This window comes from Myotis daubentonii, chromosome 5 (assembly GCF_963259705.1).
Source record: "Myotis daubentonii chromosome 5, mMyoDau2.1, whole genome shotgun sequence".
Lineage (NCBI taxonomy): Eukaryota > Metazoa > Chordata > Mammalia > Chiroptera > Vespertilionidae > Myotis > Myotis daubentonii.
The window spans coordinates 20681513-20698182 of record NC_081844.1 but is presented as its reverse complement, the minus strand read 5'-3'; the positions used below and the strand labels follow the sequence as shown (position 1 = coordinate 20698182).

General features: G+C 52.1%; 1 protein-coding gene and 1 long non-coding RNA gene across 6 annotated transcripts in view; one reads left to right on the top strand and one right to left on the bottom strand.

The window, feature by feature from the left end:
- The first annotated feature begins 101 nt into the window (after positions 1-101).
- LOC132234873 (uncharacterized) lies at positions 102-16398 on the top strand. 2 transcript variants are annotated; one of them, XR_009452951.1, is made up of 3 exons: positions 102-419; positions 11181-11264; positions 13097-16368. It is a non-coding gene; the product is annotated as an uncharacterized LOC132234873 (long non-coding RNA). The 2 variants fall into 2 exon arrangements; XR_009452950.1 differs by lacking the exon at positions 102-419 and adding an exon at positions 8568-8741 and having other exon boundaries at positions 13097-16398.
- MED26 (mediator complex subunit 26) overlaps positions 1986-16670 on the bottom strand; it is a 50788-nt gene continuing 36103 nt past the window's right edge. For all 4 annotated transcript variants that reach the window (XM_059696348.1, XM_059696349.1, XM_059696347.1 and 1 more), the window contains 2 exons: positions 5141-5215; positions 1986-4667 (listed from right to left, as the gene is read on the bottom strand). In XM_059696348.1, the coding sequence (XP_059552331.1) occupies positions 3018-4667; positions 5141-5206 (1716 nt within the window). In that variant the 5' untranslated portion in view covers positions 5207-5215 and the 3' untranslated portion in view covers positions 1986-3017. The remainder of the gene's footprint in view (positions 4668-5140; positions 5216-16670) is intronic.

The following is a 16670-nucleotide window of genomic DNA, read 5'->3' as shown; positions in this document are numbered from 1 at the left end:
GCCAACGCCGCTCCCCCATTGGCCGCCGCCCCCCGTCACCGCCGCGCCCGGCATTACGTAGCAAGTGCAGGCCCCGCCTCCCGCGGGTGGGCTTCCGGTGGAGGGCAGGACCTATCCCGGAAGCGGAAGGAGACGCGGGCCGAGAGCCCAACGGGGTTGCAAAGTGGTGGGCTGGCTGGGGGACTTGGAGCCGAAGTTCTAAAAGAATTGGTGGGCGCGGGTGAGCCACCATGGAGCTCGCAGGCCACTCCTCGACATCGCGCTGCACCGGCGCCCGCAACCAGATTCCTGATAGGCAGACACCGAGGGTGAAAGGTCAAGTTGTGAAAAGCTAAATCCTTTCTGCAAACCGGGGAGCAGACTCCCGTGGCTGGTTCTCTGGAGCACGTCCTGGGAACTGCCGCTACGTGCTCTGTGCGGTAGGTGTGACCCTCTCTAGTTCACAGGCGGACAGACCGGAAGCCCAGACTGGGCAGCCTCCTCGGGCACTGTCTCCAGGGCTCTGTGGGAGAGGGCGGTGCCGCGCCCATCTGTTGATGCCTAGGGCCCCGCGGAGGAAAATAAGACGGTGTTCTCAGCAAGATGATCTTGTACTACTTAAAGGACTTTGGTCTGCTCCAAGTCATATACTAAATAACTTTGGGGGTGGGCTTGGGGATAGGAAGGGTGTTAAAATTCTCTTACAGTGTCCTTACTTGGCAAATTAGAAAGTGGCAGTCCATCGATCTCCAAAATGTTGGAGGAGAAACCTTATCTTAAACTTTGGTTCTCAAAGGCAGGCAGTATCTACCATGGGACTTATTGGATACTCAGACAGGAGAGGTGGTCCCTACAGCAAGGAGCAGAGACCTGTCCCAAAGCCCAGGTCTGAGGAAAGGATATACTTGTGACACTAACCTGAACCCTCATATCTCCCAGCTGTGCGGGTCACCATTTGTCACAGAGTAATGTCACTTCCTCAGACATCCACATGGCAGCAGGGCTGGCCACAGTAAGAGTGAGAAAAACAGGCACACTGAGGTTAGGAAAGAACTAGTTACTCCACAGCACAGATGGTTCCACTGAAGTGCTTCTTAAAAAACTTTGATCATTTAACTTAGTCTTACAACTCTGAAGCAAGCACTTGTATCTCCCAAATGGGGACACATACAGGAGCGAAGTGCCACACAGCTGGTAGATGGGAGGGCCAGAGTTCAGCCTTCGACTGCCCTCAAAGCCACTTCACACACTGCCTTCTTGGGGTGGGTGTGTCCTACACCAAATCAAGGAAGGCTGTCAGATAACCCCACTGGCTCTAGAACTGTGGCTCTGGATTGACTGGACCTCTGGGTTCACCCTAGATTACCCTTCTTACGGGTTAGCTGCTTCTTCATCTGTGAAATTAAGTAGATATGTCCAAGATGACCAATCCTAGAGTGGAAAAACTAGAAAACCGAAGTCATCTAATCGTTCCAGGGACAAAGGTGGAGAATTAAATGATTCTTTATTATCCCTTTACAGTCAAGGAAGAAAAGTTATTTTAAAAAAAAATCAGCACCAGCCAGATCTAAGCTCCAGGTGTGCATGGGGAGTTGGCAGCTTGGGGCCAGGGCCAGGAGGCACACTGCCAGACATGGCTCTGTGCCATGCCATATAAAAACTATAACTATTTTAGGGGGTAAGTAAAGGTCACAAAACCTCCCTGGGGCAGGTGAGGCCTGGATGGAGACAGGGTAACATTCCTTGATGTGGAGCCTTGGTCTCTATCACCCAAAGCCAGTAAGTGACTTGAGGTGGGAGAGGCAACATGTGATGCTGAATAAATGAAAGGCAGATGGAGGTCAGTGTCCATGAAGAATGTTAACAGGCTGACTTGGTCACTTTGCCTACCTACTTCTGTACAGACTCATACTGTAGGGCCCAAACCTTGAACACGTTTTCTTGGCCCATCCAGAATAAACAGATTTGGCTGTAAAGGACCAAATTAGAAATGATTCTCAGACCGGTTTGTGCAAATGTTTTTTTTTTATTTTTTATTTCCACATTTATATCACAAGGTGTCCACTTACTGGACCAAATAGCAAAGTTGCTCCCTTCTGCATCCTGAGAACACAGAAGTCTAGATACTGTACATTCACTAAGGCTCCTTGTTTTTGCAAATCGCGTTATGACAACCATAAGGCAAACGAATCTAAAGGAATGGTCATGAGTGTTTCCAGCGCACAGACAGGTCTCCTTGCCAACAGTACAGCTTTACACACCAGTAGCACCTATGGGAACCTTTTGTTTTGGGGATGAGACTCTAGAAAGGTGACGTTTTCTAGATATGTGCAGAAAAGGGAAAATGAAGAAATAGAAAGGAAAATTATTTGGCTGGTGGTGAAATGGAATAAAATAAACTCTAGAAAACAAATTTTTGCAGCATTTCTTTAAAAAGTGAGTTTGAACTGAAACGAAATACTCATGTGTGGATGCCCATGGAGTGTGGGTCAAACAGGCTGGCCAGGGGCCCACCTGATGCCAGCAGCTCAATACATCTGGCACCATGATGGAAACACTGGCTGGATGGGGTGCAAATAGGCCATGAGGTTGCCCATGGCCTCAAACACTCAGGGCCAAATAAAAGAACAGAAAATGCAGATAGATGAGATGCATGCTTCTGTCACTGTGTTAAAGGTAACTTCTCCCACAGGTTTTCTGTGCCTGCCTGCAACTGAGGTCCCAGCTCATGGATGCTGGGAAGTGTCCGCACCTCTCCTGGGGTGGGGAGCTGACGCGTTTTATAGCTGGTTTGCTAGAGTTCTGAACTCACTTTGCCGGCCTTCCTTCCACACGGTCCTTCCTTTGTAATTTTGTTAGTAAACTGGTAGCAGCATTTCACAAAAGAAGGAGAATTTTGAGGGAAGAGCTTAGAGAGACCTAAGACCCCCGCCCTTCCCTTCTGCCTCAGCTGGGCTCCAAACCCCTGGAGGCTTCCAGGCCTGGCCACCCTCCTGCTAACTGCAAGGTGGGAATGCACTTAGAGGCTGAGGGGCCAGTCAGTCTAAGCAAACATAAGGCAGAATGTTCAATCGCCCGTCGTCACCGTGCGGATCAAGCGATATGCACTGCGTCCAGTCATACCAGTTACCCTGTGTGTCCTGACACCCATTCACCCCTGGCCACTGGTGGGCTTGGATTCTGTCCAGATCGTTCTGTGTGACCTGGCGGCTTAGCCCCGGGAGGTCAGTGAATGGGCCCGGAGGCAGTAGCACGTGTGGCGTCCTGGCCCCACGCCGGGTGCTCTCCTCCTGTCTCAGGTACTCAGACATGAAGTGGTGGGCCCCTGGGGTTTGTGCGCCCGAAGATGAGAGCAAGCTGCTCTGCCGGCTTAGGTAGGACTGAATGATCTCATTGCGTGACAGCTCCTTCCAGTTCGTCTGCTCAAAGGGGCTTTGGAGGCTGGTCTTGGCCTCGGGTTTGTCCAGCTCTGTCCTGGGTTGCTCCGTGTGCACAGGGCTGTCGGCCCGCACTGGCTCTTTCTGGGTCAGAGGTTTGATCTGTCTTGTCATGGGGTCAAAGGTGAGCTTCCGCTCTTTTAACCGCACAGGCTTGACGCCTGCCTCGGCCACTTGGCCACCCGAGTTCACCGTGTAGTCACGGGGCTGTTTCCTCTTCTTTTTGCTGTCTGAACCACCAGAGGAGGCTGCATCACTGTCCGCCCTGGAGGAGTCTGGGGAGAAGCCAGCCCGGGGTAGGATGGGCTCAGCTGGTGACAGCCCTGCCTTGCAGACCGGCCCTGCCAGTCGCTGGTGGCCCTCAGGCTGCTCTAGCCAGTGCACTGGGCTCTCAGCACTGGGCAACAGCTCTAGCCGCCGCACAGGGGGTGTGGATGGCTGGGCAAGTGGCAGTGGTGATGGCACCTGTGTGACATCGAGCGACTGGGGCCGAGGCAAGGGACTGGGCACAGAGCCCTTGGGTGAGTATGGGCTCCGCTGCCGGGCAAAGGAGCCCTCGTGCCGTGAGTTCCGGGGACTGAAGGAGCAACGAGGCGGCCCTTTGGGGTGGGGAGGTCCCGAGGTCTCGTCCGCCCTGTCCAGCTGCTGTAGCACTGCAGCCTTGCTTTGCAAGCAGGGCCCGGAGGGCTTGCCCAGACCTGGGGAGCTGGTGTGCGGCCTCACAGCATTGATGGGGATCTTGATGCTGTGCTTGTCATTCTCGCCCTGCTCCAGGCAGCTGCCCTCAGGGCCCACGTGCCTGCCACTGTCCAGGGGACCTGGGAAGCTCTCGGGGCTCCCACCTATCCCATTGGTGGGGAGAGGTGATGAGTTGGGAACCAGGGAGTCATGGCTTACTTTGGAGACCTTGGGAGTTGGCCCAGGGTGGCCAAGGTCACGCTGGTCCCCCCGGCGCTTGCGATTGCTCAGCCTGTCCAGCCGCAGCCCAGGCAGTCTCTGGATGTCATTGCGGTTCTTCAGGTCATGGATGCTCTTGGGTGCGCTGGCCACCCCCGCCTCTGGCCGGCAGTTGTGGGCACCCCCGTTAGCAGAGCCAGGGGCACCTGCCAGCCCCCGCAGCACTGCCTCATTCTGGTGCACAGGCTCAATGAGCTTCTGCCAGTTCCGCAGCAGCTTCTTGGCCCGCTTGGCGAGCTCTTCATTCTTGGTCTTCTTGCGGACGTCATTGATGAGTTTCCCAAGTCGCGTCTCCTACAACCAGAGAAAGACCATGACACTTTTTTTTGAGACGGAGTCCCCCTGAGGCCCCTAAACCACTGGCTTACCAGACACAAAACCTATGGGGAATTTGGGTCCTTTGTGACATCTAAATTCTCAAATATAGTCCTCAGACCCTAGGGTCCCAGGGCCAGAGGCAGCATTCTCAGAAGCACTGTCCTGCAGGCTACTGGCACCAAGGCCACTGCAAGGACCCTTTGTCAAGGAAGCTTTCTGGATGACAGTACATTGTGGCAAAGGCAACAGCAAACAAAAGAGCCCAGGGCCAGCGACACCCACTGCAGTCTCCCCTGGGTATCCTCCTCACCCCCTCCCCAAGAGTGTAAGGCATCTTGCAGAGGACGGAACCCCAACTCTGGGACTGAACCCCCAACCCCACCCCAGGTGCCTCAGTGCCCAAGGAAAGATGACACTCTCAAGCACGTACTGTGGGCTGGGACACTCACCTCCAGTGCCTCTTTGGTAATGGGGTATTTCTCTAGGCTGGAGATGACTTCCAACACCGCCACCATGTTCCGGATCTGCAAGACAAGAGCCACTCATCACAACCCTGCCCTTCTCCCTACCCCAGCCTGCTCCACCTCTCCCACACCAAGAGCCAGTGGAGCTGGCATCTCTGAAGCTCCTGCTGCACACCTCTGCCCGGGGGCCACATGGCACCCAGCACTCACTCTCCTATCCATGTACATGGCCACACTCTCGAGTGTCTGTCACACAACCAAAACTCATGACATTAATGAAACAAGATCTGCTCTTGATCAAAGAGATACACTCTACTCTGCCATTTGATGGGGTGGGAGGCTAAAGTGTTAAATAAAATACACCAAGTTTAAAAGAAAAGATTGATATATAATAATCCAATAGATTTGGCTACCTTAACAAGACCTTTAGAGTTCATCCAAAGAAACTATAAAGAGAGCAAAAAGTCAAAGTGGGAGAAGACAGATGCCACAAGGCCCCGATGACCCCAATCTGGAACATACAGAGACCCTGAGCAAAACACAGGAGGTTGTAGCATCAGTGCACAAGTCTCCTGGTAATCAGGAAGTGTAGACCGAACCCTCAAGTGAACACACTGTACATACCCACCTGGCAGAAATGGTACCTGACAATGCCAGAGAGTTCTTGGCACAGCTGACTGGGGAGCGATGGGCTTTGTCTAGTACAAACACGTATGTACATCTTATGACCAAGCAATTACAACCCTTTATGATACTTGCTTCAAGACAGGCCCTGTCCTACTAATACATGTTCCCATATGTCACCACCTTGGTTTAGTTGTCACAACCACCCCAGGATAGATACTATTATCATCACATTTTACAGATAGGAGATGATACAGAAAGTTGCAGGTGACATGTTCAAATGTTATGATGACACCAGTGTCCTCTAGGAGTTTGAAGGAACAGAGTGAGAAATTCAAGAGCCATAGAAATGAGCAAACTGCAGTTTTTGTATACAGTGGGGCCTTGACTTTCAAGTTTAATTCATTCCGTGACGGAGCTCGTAACTCAAATTACTCGTATGTCAAATCTACAGTGAACAAGTGAGACACGTGATGCTGGGCTGATGTTGTGGCATTCACTGTGACGTTCGCTGCGCCAACTAGCGGTGGGGTATCTGAAACTGGCTCATAACCCGAATTTTAGCTCGCAACTCAAAGCAAAAAATCGGCCGAGAGATGGCTCGTATCTCGAAAAACTCGTTAGTCGGGACACTCGTAAGTCAAGGCCCCACTGTACTAATAAAATGGAGTTCAAACCACGGAGAGGGAAATATCACATAAAATATATATGGCTACCTGGCTGGTGCATGAGGGCACATGCCAGAGTTGCAGGCTTGATCATGTGTGTTTGTGCGCACACAGGAAGGTAACCAATCATTTCCCTCTCATAGATGTTTTTATCTATCTCCCTCTCCCTCTAAGATCAATAAAGAAATGTTAAAAAAATATATGTGGTGATTCCATTTACACCAAGCACTTCAAGATTAACTCAAAATGAATCATAGACCTAAATATGAAAGCAAAAACTCTCAGGCTTCTAGAAGAAATAAGAGAAGATCTTTTTCCCTTGGGGGTAAAGATTTCTTAGGAACCCCCAAACACTAACCATTCAAGAAAAAATATGGACAAACTGGAAACTATCTTAATCAAAATCCAAGAACTTAGGTTTACTAAAAGACACCGCTAATGAAGAGGCAAGCCTTGGCCTAGTAGTACATGTTGACAAAACATTCTTGCTGAAGAATTTGAATAGAGAAAAAGAACTCCTACATCTTCATGAACTGAGCGGCTGCAGGTTTCCAGTGGGCTGGCTGGAATAGGGAAGCCCACATCTGGAGTAAGCCCCTTCTCCCACCAAAATCACACAGTGAGCATATCACCCCCTACACACACACACACACACACACACAGCAGAGTTATGTAGACATGATACAGTAAGGAAAGGTACATCTCCACCCAGCCACTGCAGCATCTCCTTGTAGCTTTCCAAGAAATATTCCTTGCATACACAAGCCTGTGCACATACTTATCCCATATTTTTAAAAAAACAAAACATGGTTTTATGACTTGCTCTTTCTCACTAACATCTGAAATGCCCAGCAGCACAGACCCCTCCTTTTGCTCAGCTTTCCAGTGAGGGGAGGCCCCACCGAGCAGGGCCAGTTGGGGGACACTTGGGTGTTTCACTGGCTGTTATAGACAAAGCTGCTATCACTACCTTTATCAGATGTGACTTTGGTCTAACAAACAAGCAACCAAAGGGGCAGTGGGCTCCCAGGCCATCAACTCCTGTAATTAGCCCCTAGGGAGGCTGCTCCCATTGGAAGGTGAGGAAGCCTATTTCCCTTATCTTTCTGTCTTTGCCAGCACCAGGGTGTATCAGTTTCCTCTTGCTGCCAAAGTGTTCATACATGATCACAGACTGAGTGGCTTAAACAAAATGCATGCATCATCCCAGGTCTGAAGGTCAGAAGTGTGCTTGGGTCTCCGTGGGCTGTGATCTAGATGTTGGCAGACTACCCTCCTTTGGGGCTCGTTTCCTGCTCCTTCGGGTGTTGGCAGGATTCAGTTCCTCAGTGCTACAGAACTGAAGTCCCTGTTCTCTTTGTGGCTGTCATTTGAAGGCCATTCCCAGCTTCTGGTAGGCACTGCATTTCCTGGCTTGCACCCCAACCCCGCACCACACCTCTGACCAGCCAGGAAATGATCTGCTTGTAAAGATTCCATATGTCATCACCACCTTGTTTAGTTGATGGCATCAGGCTGTGCCCACCTGGACAATCCAGGTCAGCTCCCTTAGTCACAAAAGTCCCTTCTGCCATGTAAGGTACCATGTGCCCAGGTACCGGTGACTAGGACGTGGGGCTGTTACTCTGCGGGCATTGTGTATTCCTGGCTTTTTTTTTTTTATCTGCCCCATTTCCAGCTAAAGGCAGTGTGGGTGTAAATTGCAGTGACCACAGATCACGACAGTAGCCCTCACTGTGTCCAACAGAGCTCTCGCAAAGCTGCCCCTTTGCCAGGGGCCAATTTGCGCCCTGGCAACAATGGCCTCGTCTCATGATGTTTTCATTTGGGGCTGTGGCTGTCTCTAGAAAGCTACTTCAAACTGAGCTAAAGAGGCGGATCTGAGAGGAGACACAATCAACATACCTTAATGTGCCTTCGAGTAGTGATGTGGTGCAAAAGAAGACTGCATGGTGAGGAGGCCAGTTGCACAGGGAGAGCAGGGCCACCAGCTCCCTGTCCCCAGTCCTGGGATTCAGCCTGATAGGGTCCTGAGCTTGCCACATGGCCTATTTCCACCCTAGTGACCTCACTCTGGTATATTTAGAGCCCTAGGTCCCCATACACTCCTGGACCAGCAGTCCCCGCAAAGCAAGCCCAGCAGCACAGAGTGTCCTTGTCCTTGGGCAGACACTATCCCACTGCCAGAAGGAGAGAGAGGCAGAACACGGGCGGCCTGGGACTGGCAGCCAGCTGGTGCCGCAGACACCCTACGGCCAGGACCCTGCTTGGAAGCTTCACAGGAGCTGAGACAGGTCAGGCTTGTGGGCTCTGCCATAACTTGGGTGGTGTACAGAGAGGCCCTCAGCCCTGTGGAAAATGTTACCCCTGTCTCCCTCCTTCTGCCCCCGCTTCATGGAAGTCGGAATCTCCCTGAGGGGCTCACCCCTCTGGCTCTGCCCCACTCTTGGCCATGACAGGCAGGGCACTGAGCACTGTGTAGGAAGCAGTACTTGGACATTCCAGATAGAGTCAGTCTGTAGACTGTGAGAAATGCTACCAGGAGTCTGTCCCTGAGCCCTGGCCCTTACCACACTGGACAGGCTAGAATCCTGGAGGTCTGTGCAACATCAGATCAGGCCTCTGGCCTCAGATCCAGTTGGCAGTGTCACCTCAGCCAGCCTGTTGGTAGGCAGTGGCCTGACCACAAACAGAAGGCTCCTGAACCTGTCTTACCAACCCACCCACCCACCCACCCACCCACCCAGGAGCAACAGGCCTCCCACCCTGGATAGAGAGGGCCTGTGGGTAGCAGAGACACCTAGGTGTCATGCCAAGGGGGGCTCCCATCTAGGCTTGAGGACTGCAAAGCCCAGCACAGATCCTTGGCAAGGATGTGGGTGTCAGCTGGAAGGCAGGCAGGCATGCCTGTGGCAAGGGCATCACCTGAGTGGGATCTCCTACAGCAGAGGTCCCAGGGCCTTGTGAGATGATAAGGCAACAAAGCCTGGAGAGGGGAGAGGGAACCAGAATGAAGACAGTGGCATGAGCGAGGATGCCAGGAGAACATAGCCTGCCTTCTATCAACTCCAGCCCAAATGGGAGCTGACTGCTACCACGACCCCAAAGACCACCTACCTGTCTGCATGAAAACACATATTCTCATCACCACAGCACATACACCACTCCATCCTGCATGGGGAGGGAGCCTCTGAGCCGTTTTTGGAATAAGTCTGCAGGCCAGGGCTGAGGGCCACATGCAGCCTGCTGCTGTCGTGGATGCCTTGGGAATCTTCCCAGTAAAACAAACACACACACCTCAAAACCACCCGCCAAGCGGCTTTCCCAAAAAGGGCAGAATCCACACACCAGGGAGTCTGAGCACTGCAGCCTCTCATTTCCTCATTAGGGCTCCCGCAATGATGCAAACTAATTTGTGTTTCCTGAACAATTAGTGAGCCTAGTATCACGTCCCCTTTCTGCCAATGATGACTTCCTGTGCGAACTGCTCACGTTCTCAACCCATTCATTGAACCCATTTGTTTTCTGTATTTAGTGGCCTCTTTATTGGAAATAAATATTGCCCAGTCATGGAACCCCCAATGTGGTGGCATTTGCTCCACAGATACCTAAATGTCCTTAGGGGAGGTACAAGATGGGACAAAGCTACCCTGGAATGGCAGAGAGCAGGCAGGGCAGGCCACGCGATGGGCAAGACTCAGAGAAGACCTGAGGTGTCCACTGTAAAGGAAGGGCAAGAAGTCATCCTGGGTGTGACACAGGTGTCTACAAAGTTACCCATGACTACTGGTGGGACTAACTCCATAACCACCTTGCTGATGGTTTTTATACTGGATTCAGACAGCTTAAACGTGGTTGTCCATTCAGACAGCCAGTGTCTCCAGCATCAAACATGTAGGCTACCCTAAACCAGCAGTTGTCAACCTGTGGGTCAAACGACCCTTTCACAGGGGTCGCCTAAGACCATCGGAAAACACATATATAATTACATATTGTTTTTGTGCTTATCCCTATGCTTTAATTATGTTCAATTTGTAACAATGAAAATACATCCTGCATATCAGATATTTACATTACGATTCATAACAGTAGCAAAATTACAGTTATGAAGTAGCAACGAAAATAATTTTATGGTTGGGGGTCACCACAACATGAGCAACTATATTAAAGGGTTGCGGCATTAGGAAGGTTGAGAACCACTGCCCTAAACTAAGGCACCTCCTGGCCTCGGGCCAGGGGAAAGAAAGAACCCTCACTGAGCACATCCTCACTAGGGGATGGGGAGGATGCTCCACACTGCCAACCCAGTTCCTGGGCTCTTACAGGTTCTAATGGAGACTTCCCACATATGAAAAGCAAGAGTAGGCGCAAAGGAAGTAAAACAGCCTTCATTCTCAGAAAGCCCTTCAGCACCTAAATCACTACGGCAGCTGGAGATATTTGCTGCTCGACTCACAGAGAATGGGAAGCAGGGGGTTGGACACACACAGGCAACAGCCCCAGGGACAGGAGAACAACCCTCAGAAGCAGTCTGGACAAAAGTCTGGACAATGCCAGTGCTGGGTACCACCACTCCTGCTCAGGTGATGTCCCTATCCTCCCACACCCTGGGTCATGTGGGAGCAATGAAGGAACCTGCATAAAACTCCAGAGCATGCTACATTCCATGTGAACATTAAAGGTACACTGCTCATCCTAATCTTTAATGACACATTTTTTACTATTTACTAAAGATATGATGCCATCTGCAACTTGCTACAAAATAACCCACTTGGGTGTCTATTGGAGAAAGTGGAACAGGAAACAATGTTGATCTGGTAAGTAGGATTTTAAGTTGGTATCTACTGATGCCAGGATGGTTACACTATTCTAATTTTATATTTGAAACTTACCACAATCTTTAAAAAGTTTACTTAAATACTTGTATTTCCTTACATTTGGATGGGATACTTAACTAGACCTGGAATGTCAGGGCAGTGTGTGGAGGTGAAGTGATCAGGTAACCGTTTTCCAATTCCTCACAGTGGCTTTGTGCTGCACCACCTGGTGCCTGTGTGGGGAGGAGGCTGAGGACTGAGTGGTTCCACAGTGAGTCTGTCTCCTGAGGAGTTCAAACTACCTTGGGTTCAAACTACCAGGCACATGGTGCCAAAACAGCCTGCACTCCTGGGGTAGAAAAGGGCATGGGGTCCGGGTCTCCCTGCTAAAGAGCCCAGAAGGCCAGAACTTCGCTTCGCAGCTCCTTCATGCAGGAGAGGCCCACCTGCCTTAGCCATCACATAGTGGGGAGTGCTTCAGAGTCCACAAGGGGCTCTCCAGAGGGTGTCAGCCATGAATGGAAGAGTTGGCAAGAGGGATCCCTGTCTTGATGTTATGGCCAACCACGAGCCACACCAAAGCCCTTGTCCAACTGTGGATGTCTTCGATCTATTTCAGGGATAGGTAGGTAAACCCCAAGCCCTGAGTAATTACCACCGGGGGACTTCCACCCAGATGCGAAACAAAGAACAGAGACACCAAACTTTGGTGTTTGTGAGGCCCCTGGCTCACGGCTCCCTTTTCTCCATGCATCAGGGGGTACCACTCCACCAGAAATACCCAACCTCCTGGTCATGAAGCTGGACATGTGCAGCTGTGATAAAAATGGGGAAACCCTGCACTCCCTGAAGTCTAAGCACCGGTGGGACCACCTGGCCTGACTCTCACAGGATCACCACTTGTTGGGTTCCTCCAGGGGCCAACCTCTAGCTTTTTACCCTTGAAACCCCACTTTACAGATAAGGAAACTGAGGGTCCAGGGCTCATCATGCAGCTGGAAGGTTGTGGACTTTGGCCTCATATCGGCATCCCACTCACACACTCTCCCTAATCCACTACAACAGGGAAATGCACAGGTTACAAAGAGCTCCTTGAAGCCACACAGAGCCAGCAGCTTCATGCCCAGCATGCCCAGAAGCACATTCAGATGGTCTCCAGGCTGCCTCTGCCTTCCTCCCTAGAGCCAGGGAGACCCACACCCTCCCACCAAAGCTGAGGCTTTAGCCACCCACCAAGGCTCACCCTGAGCTGCAAGCCACTTGGTACTAACGATGATGGCCCTTGGCCCTGGAGCCTGCTCTCCTCCAGGCCCCAGATAGCGCACACCAAGGGCGAACTCACCCGCCTCACTGTCTGGACAGTCCCCCGACCACCCATACCAACTTGTTCAGTGGGCTCAAAGGAAGACAGGTCAGCAGTAAAAACCAGTTTAGTTAAAAAACCAACAATGTGAAAGTTGTCCTTTTCCCCCTCTTTTAAATGCATAATGCTCTTACAAAACTTACAACTTACAAAACCACTTAGCTCAAAAGACTTTTGGAAGTGTTCAGCAAGCAAGCTGTCCTTCCAAGCGAAAACATGCCACAGATGGCACCCAGAAGCAACCAGACAGTGAGTCTTTCAATGTGCTGAGCTTTTCAACGCCACCCAGCTGAGTCATGGTTCCTGGCCAGTCACATAACAGGCATCAGTCTTGCCTGCTGAAGGTATGTGGACAGGGTGAATGAAACTGGGCTCTGTTGGACAAGTGTGTGTGATTTTGTACCAGCAGCACCATTTTCAGCCACAGCAAGTCTTCCTGCTTCTGATAACCACACATGTTCCCTTGCAGATGCTGTTCTGTGACTCAAACTACCTCCGTCACAAGCTGGTGCAAGAGGTGGCAACTATACCCCCCAGAGGGCCTGTAAGAGCACGGCCCCAGTCTCACACAGTCTCCCTGAGTACAAGAAGTCAGTGCAGCTTGATCCTCCTTTTCAGCTCTGGAAGGTGCAGCCTCCTGGGCCCTGCTCTGCCTTTCCTGGTCCCACAGCCAGACTGGAGCAAGGGGAACCTCCTTCGGGCAGATGCTATGCCAGCACTCTGCCTCGCAAAGGCATCATCCTCCGCCAGGAGCCCGTGGAAGCCTCAGAGCCACAGGAGCAAAGTCTCTCTTAGAGGAAGAACGACACTGGGGTGCAGGGTATCCAATGTGCGGCCGACAAGGTCACCACTTGTAAAAGCACAATATCACTTCCTCATCAGTGGGGCCCATCTGTTCCCCAGAGGCATCCTCAGTTGAAGCATGCCCACCATCGGAGTGGCCTGACTGTCCACAAAGAACCCACGGCCAGAGCATGCAACTGCAGCTGTAACTCAGCCCAGGGGATGGAAACTCCTGTCGGGGCCCAGGCACCAGGCAGAGCATAGCCTGTGCCCTATAAGCAGAACAAGAAGAGGAGGCCCAAGACCCAGGGCGCAAGTATGAGTGGAGTGGCTGCCATCCATAAGACCTCTTCAAAAGAGGCTTGCAGACAAGGAGAGGCAGCACTCCTCTCCACAGCTCCAAGGTTTATATCTCAGCAGCTCTTCCCAACAAAACTATTGTTGGTATTTTGTGGTATAAATGTGGACCGTTTCTATCTGGATGAGACATAGGTCAAAAGTCCTGTCCTAGGATGTGAGAAAGGGAGGCCTCCACATCTGTTCCTGTCTGCTCAAGATCCCAAGACTGTAAAGGTAGACGGCGTCACGACCTGGATCCATCACACTCACGTGCGGTCAGCGGATCCATCCATGACCCGGAAAGACTTCATCACCAAATGAAGCATCGATCGAGATCAACGCAACCCGCTCAAGCTCAAGCTACGGCGTGCTCGACCTGCCTGATGCCGGTAACATGGCTCGCGATCGCTCCTGTCACCAGGAGCCCCCACAATACTGTGTAATACACTTAGATAATGCCTGCATCTTCATGGACAAGGCTCCAAAGAGACAAGGACAATTTATGGGGTCACATGTTTTTCATTATATTGATATGTTATATTAACCTTTGATTCTTTTGCAGGTTTTGAATGTATGTTGGCTGTCCTGGAAGGGAGCTGTGTGGGGTGACCCCCAAAAGTAAAGGGTGTCTAGCTGGCAAGGGGGCAGGTGCCCAACTGGGCAGGAAAGGGTGCCCATCAGGTTTTGGACTCTGTTGAGAGACAGCTAACAGTTGGCAGCTTGTATACTGCCTTGCAGGCCTGAGTCACCATGCCCATGTCAGGGGTAGTAAAGCTGGAAAAAAAAAAAGCCTGTTTAGAATAGAAAGTCTGGGGCATAGTTATGCATAGGTAGAAGGTTTTATGCCAACAGTTACTGTTTTGTTTCAAATCCATGAAAAGGAAGTAGCAAGGAAAGTCAGAAAATCTTAGAGTAGATCAGTATGTTTTTCTCCTTATGTAATTCCTCCGAAATCTGGCAATGCTAAATAAGTACGTTTCTTTGCATAGATCCAATGAGATTGGTTCCTAATAATGGTTTTATTAACGGAAAACTTTGACTGGAGTATCATGTTTTAAAGAGCCCTGTCTGAGCTCTAAAGACTTGAAGCCACTAAGAATGCCACGAAGAAAGCCTGGTATCCTGCTTGGGAGCCCTGAAGATGGCTGGCGCTGGAGCGTCAGGCCCATGCCCTACCATCACTGGCGGTTGGTAAGAGTAGAAGGGGAGCAGTAAAGATGCCTCTGCATCCCTGCGGAACCCCCACACACTCTGGGCCGCAACGAGTAGGAGGGCTACTGAGATGGGCCTTAAAGCCTGGAGCGTGGGCTCAGGTGGAGTTGCTACAGGTGAGGGATTCACCTAACTCAGCAGATACTGCAGGCAGGCCTGATGGCATCTGGATGGCTTGGCTTCCTGGCCCTACGGGGCACATTAAGGTTCAACAATTCCAGCAAAGGTAATCAGTTACCATTCTTGTTGTGTTTATGCAAACATCAGGAATCTTGATTTGGTTTTTTATGATAACCATGGAGGAATTCTAAGAAGAAAGATCCCATTTCAATAGAAGTTATTAAATCTAAAATGGTTTCTTTCACTTCCACCGGACCATTTGTTAGCCTTATAGGGATAGTTCAGTTGATAGTTTTGGTGGAATAGAATTGCAGTCCGTCTCATGATTGAGCCGGAAGTTCCAAGACAAGGGGGGAATGCTGAACACAAGGGAGGAGTCTGACCGCCCGGCTCTGAGATCCCTCCGCGCCCGCAGTAGGGCCTGGCCTCCCCGGAGCGGGTCCGAGTCTCTGGACCGGCTGCGTGGTGGCCGGCGGCGGGCCGAGGGGTGGGGGCCTGGCGGCGACCGACCACGGGGGAGGTCATGGGAGCGGAAGGCCTCACCGCCTCGCTCTTCCCTCCCTTCCCCCGTGGTCGGCTCCCCGCTTGCCCGCGCTGGGGCCGAGGGTCCGTGCAGCCCTCGGGGCCCGGTCGGGGGGACCGGGGCCTGCGTGGGCCGGCCGCCGGGCCCCATGTGGGGGGCATTGGCTCCCCGGCCCACAGCGGGAGCCCAGCGCGGGCTGCCCGCCCCCGGATCGGGCCCAGTGCAGCAGCGGCGGCAGCGGAGTGGGGCGCGTGCCCTGGCTCGGGGAGGCCGCCATGCTGCAGTGCGCCGGCCCCATGGGCCGGGCCTGCTCCGAGCGGATGCCGCTCCCCCAGAGCTGGGCCGCTCCACCGGCCGCACCCCGTTTGCTGGGCCTGTGCCGCCCAGATGCGCTGGAGTCCCGGTCTGCCCGCAGGCCAGCTGCGGGTGCTGTGCGGGAGGGCCATCCTGCCTTGTGGCGAGTTCGAGCGGCAGCAGCAGGAGCCGGACAAGGACTGCGCCCTCCATCTTGCCTTGGGTCCTCCATCTTGGGACAGAACCATGTGCGCCCTCCATCTTGCCTTGGGTCCTCCATTTTGGGATGGGGCCATGTGCTTCCTCACGGGAAGAAGCCGCTGCTAGCCACACCCAGGATTTCTCTGGATTAACCAATGGTGATCAAGGGAAGTGCACGCCATCACTATGACCACATCCTGTACCGACTCGCGCCTGGCCAATCGGCAGGGCCCACAGTGCCCTCTCCTGCCCTCACTCCACCCCCCTTTAAAACCCCCTGTCCCATCAGGCCTCGCTCTCTCTGCCACTGGACTTTCCGCTGTGTCGGTGGGTCTGGTGAACGGGGAGCGCAGGCCGGCTTGCATAATAAAGGACTCTTTGCTTTTGCATCGGACTGACTGGCTCCCTGGGGGTCTTGGGAACTTTGAAATCTGGGCACAACACTATGAACTTAAACTCTCCTGACCCCTGAATTAGGTCAACAGGATGTACAATTCTGGTTGTAATTCAGCCCTTTTTGAGAACTCTCAACTCTCATCCCTACACTAACACACTGGAAAGTCTGAATACC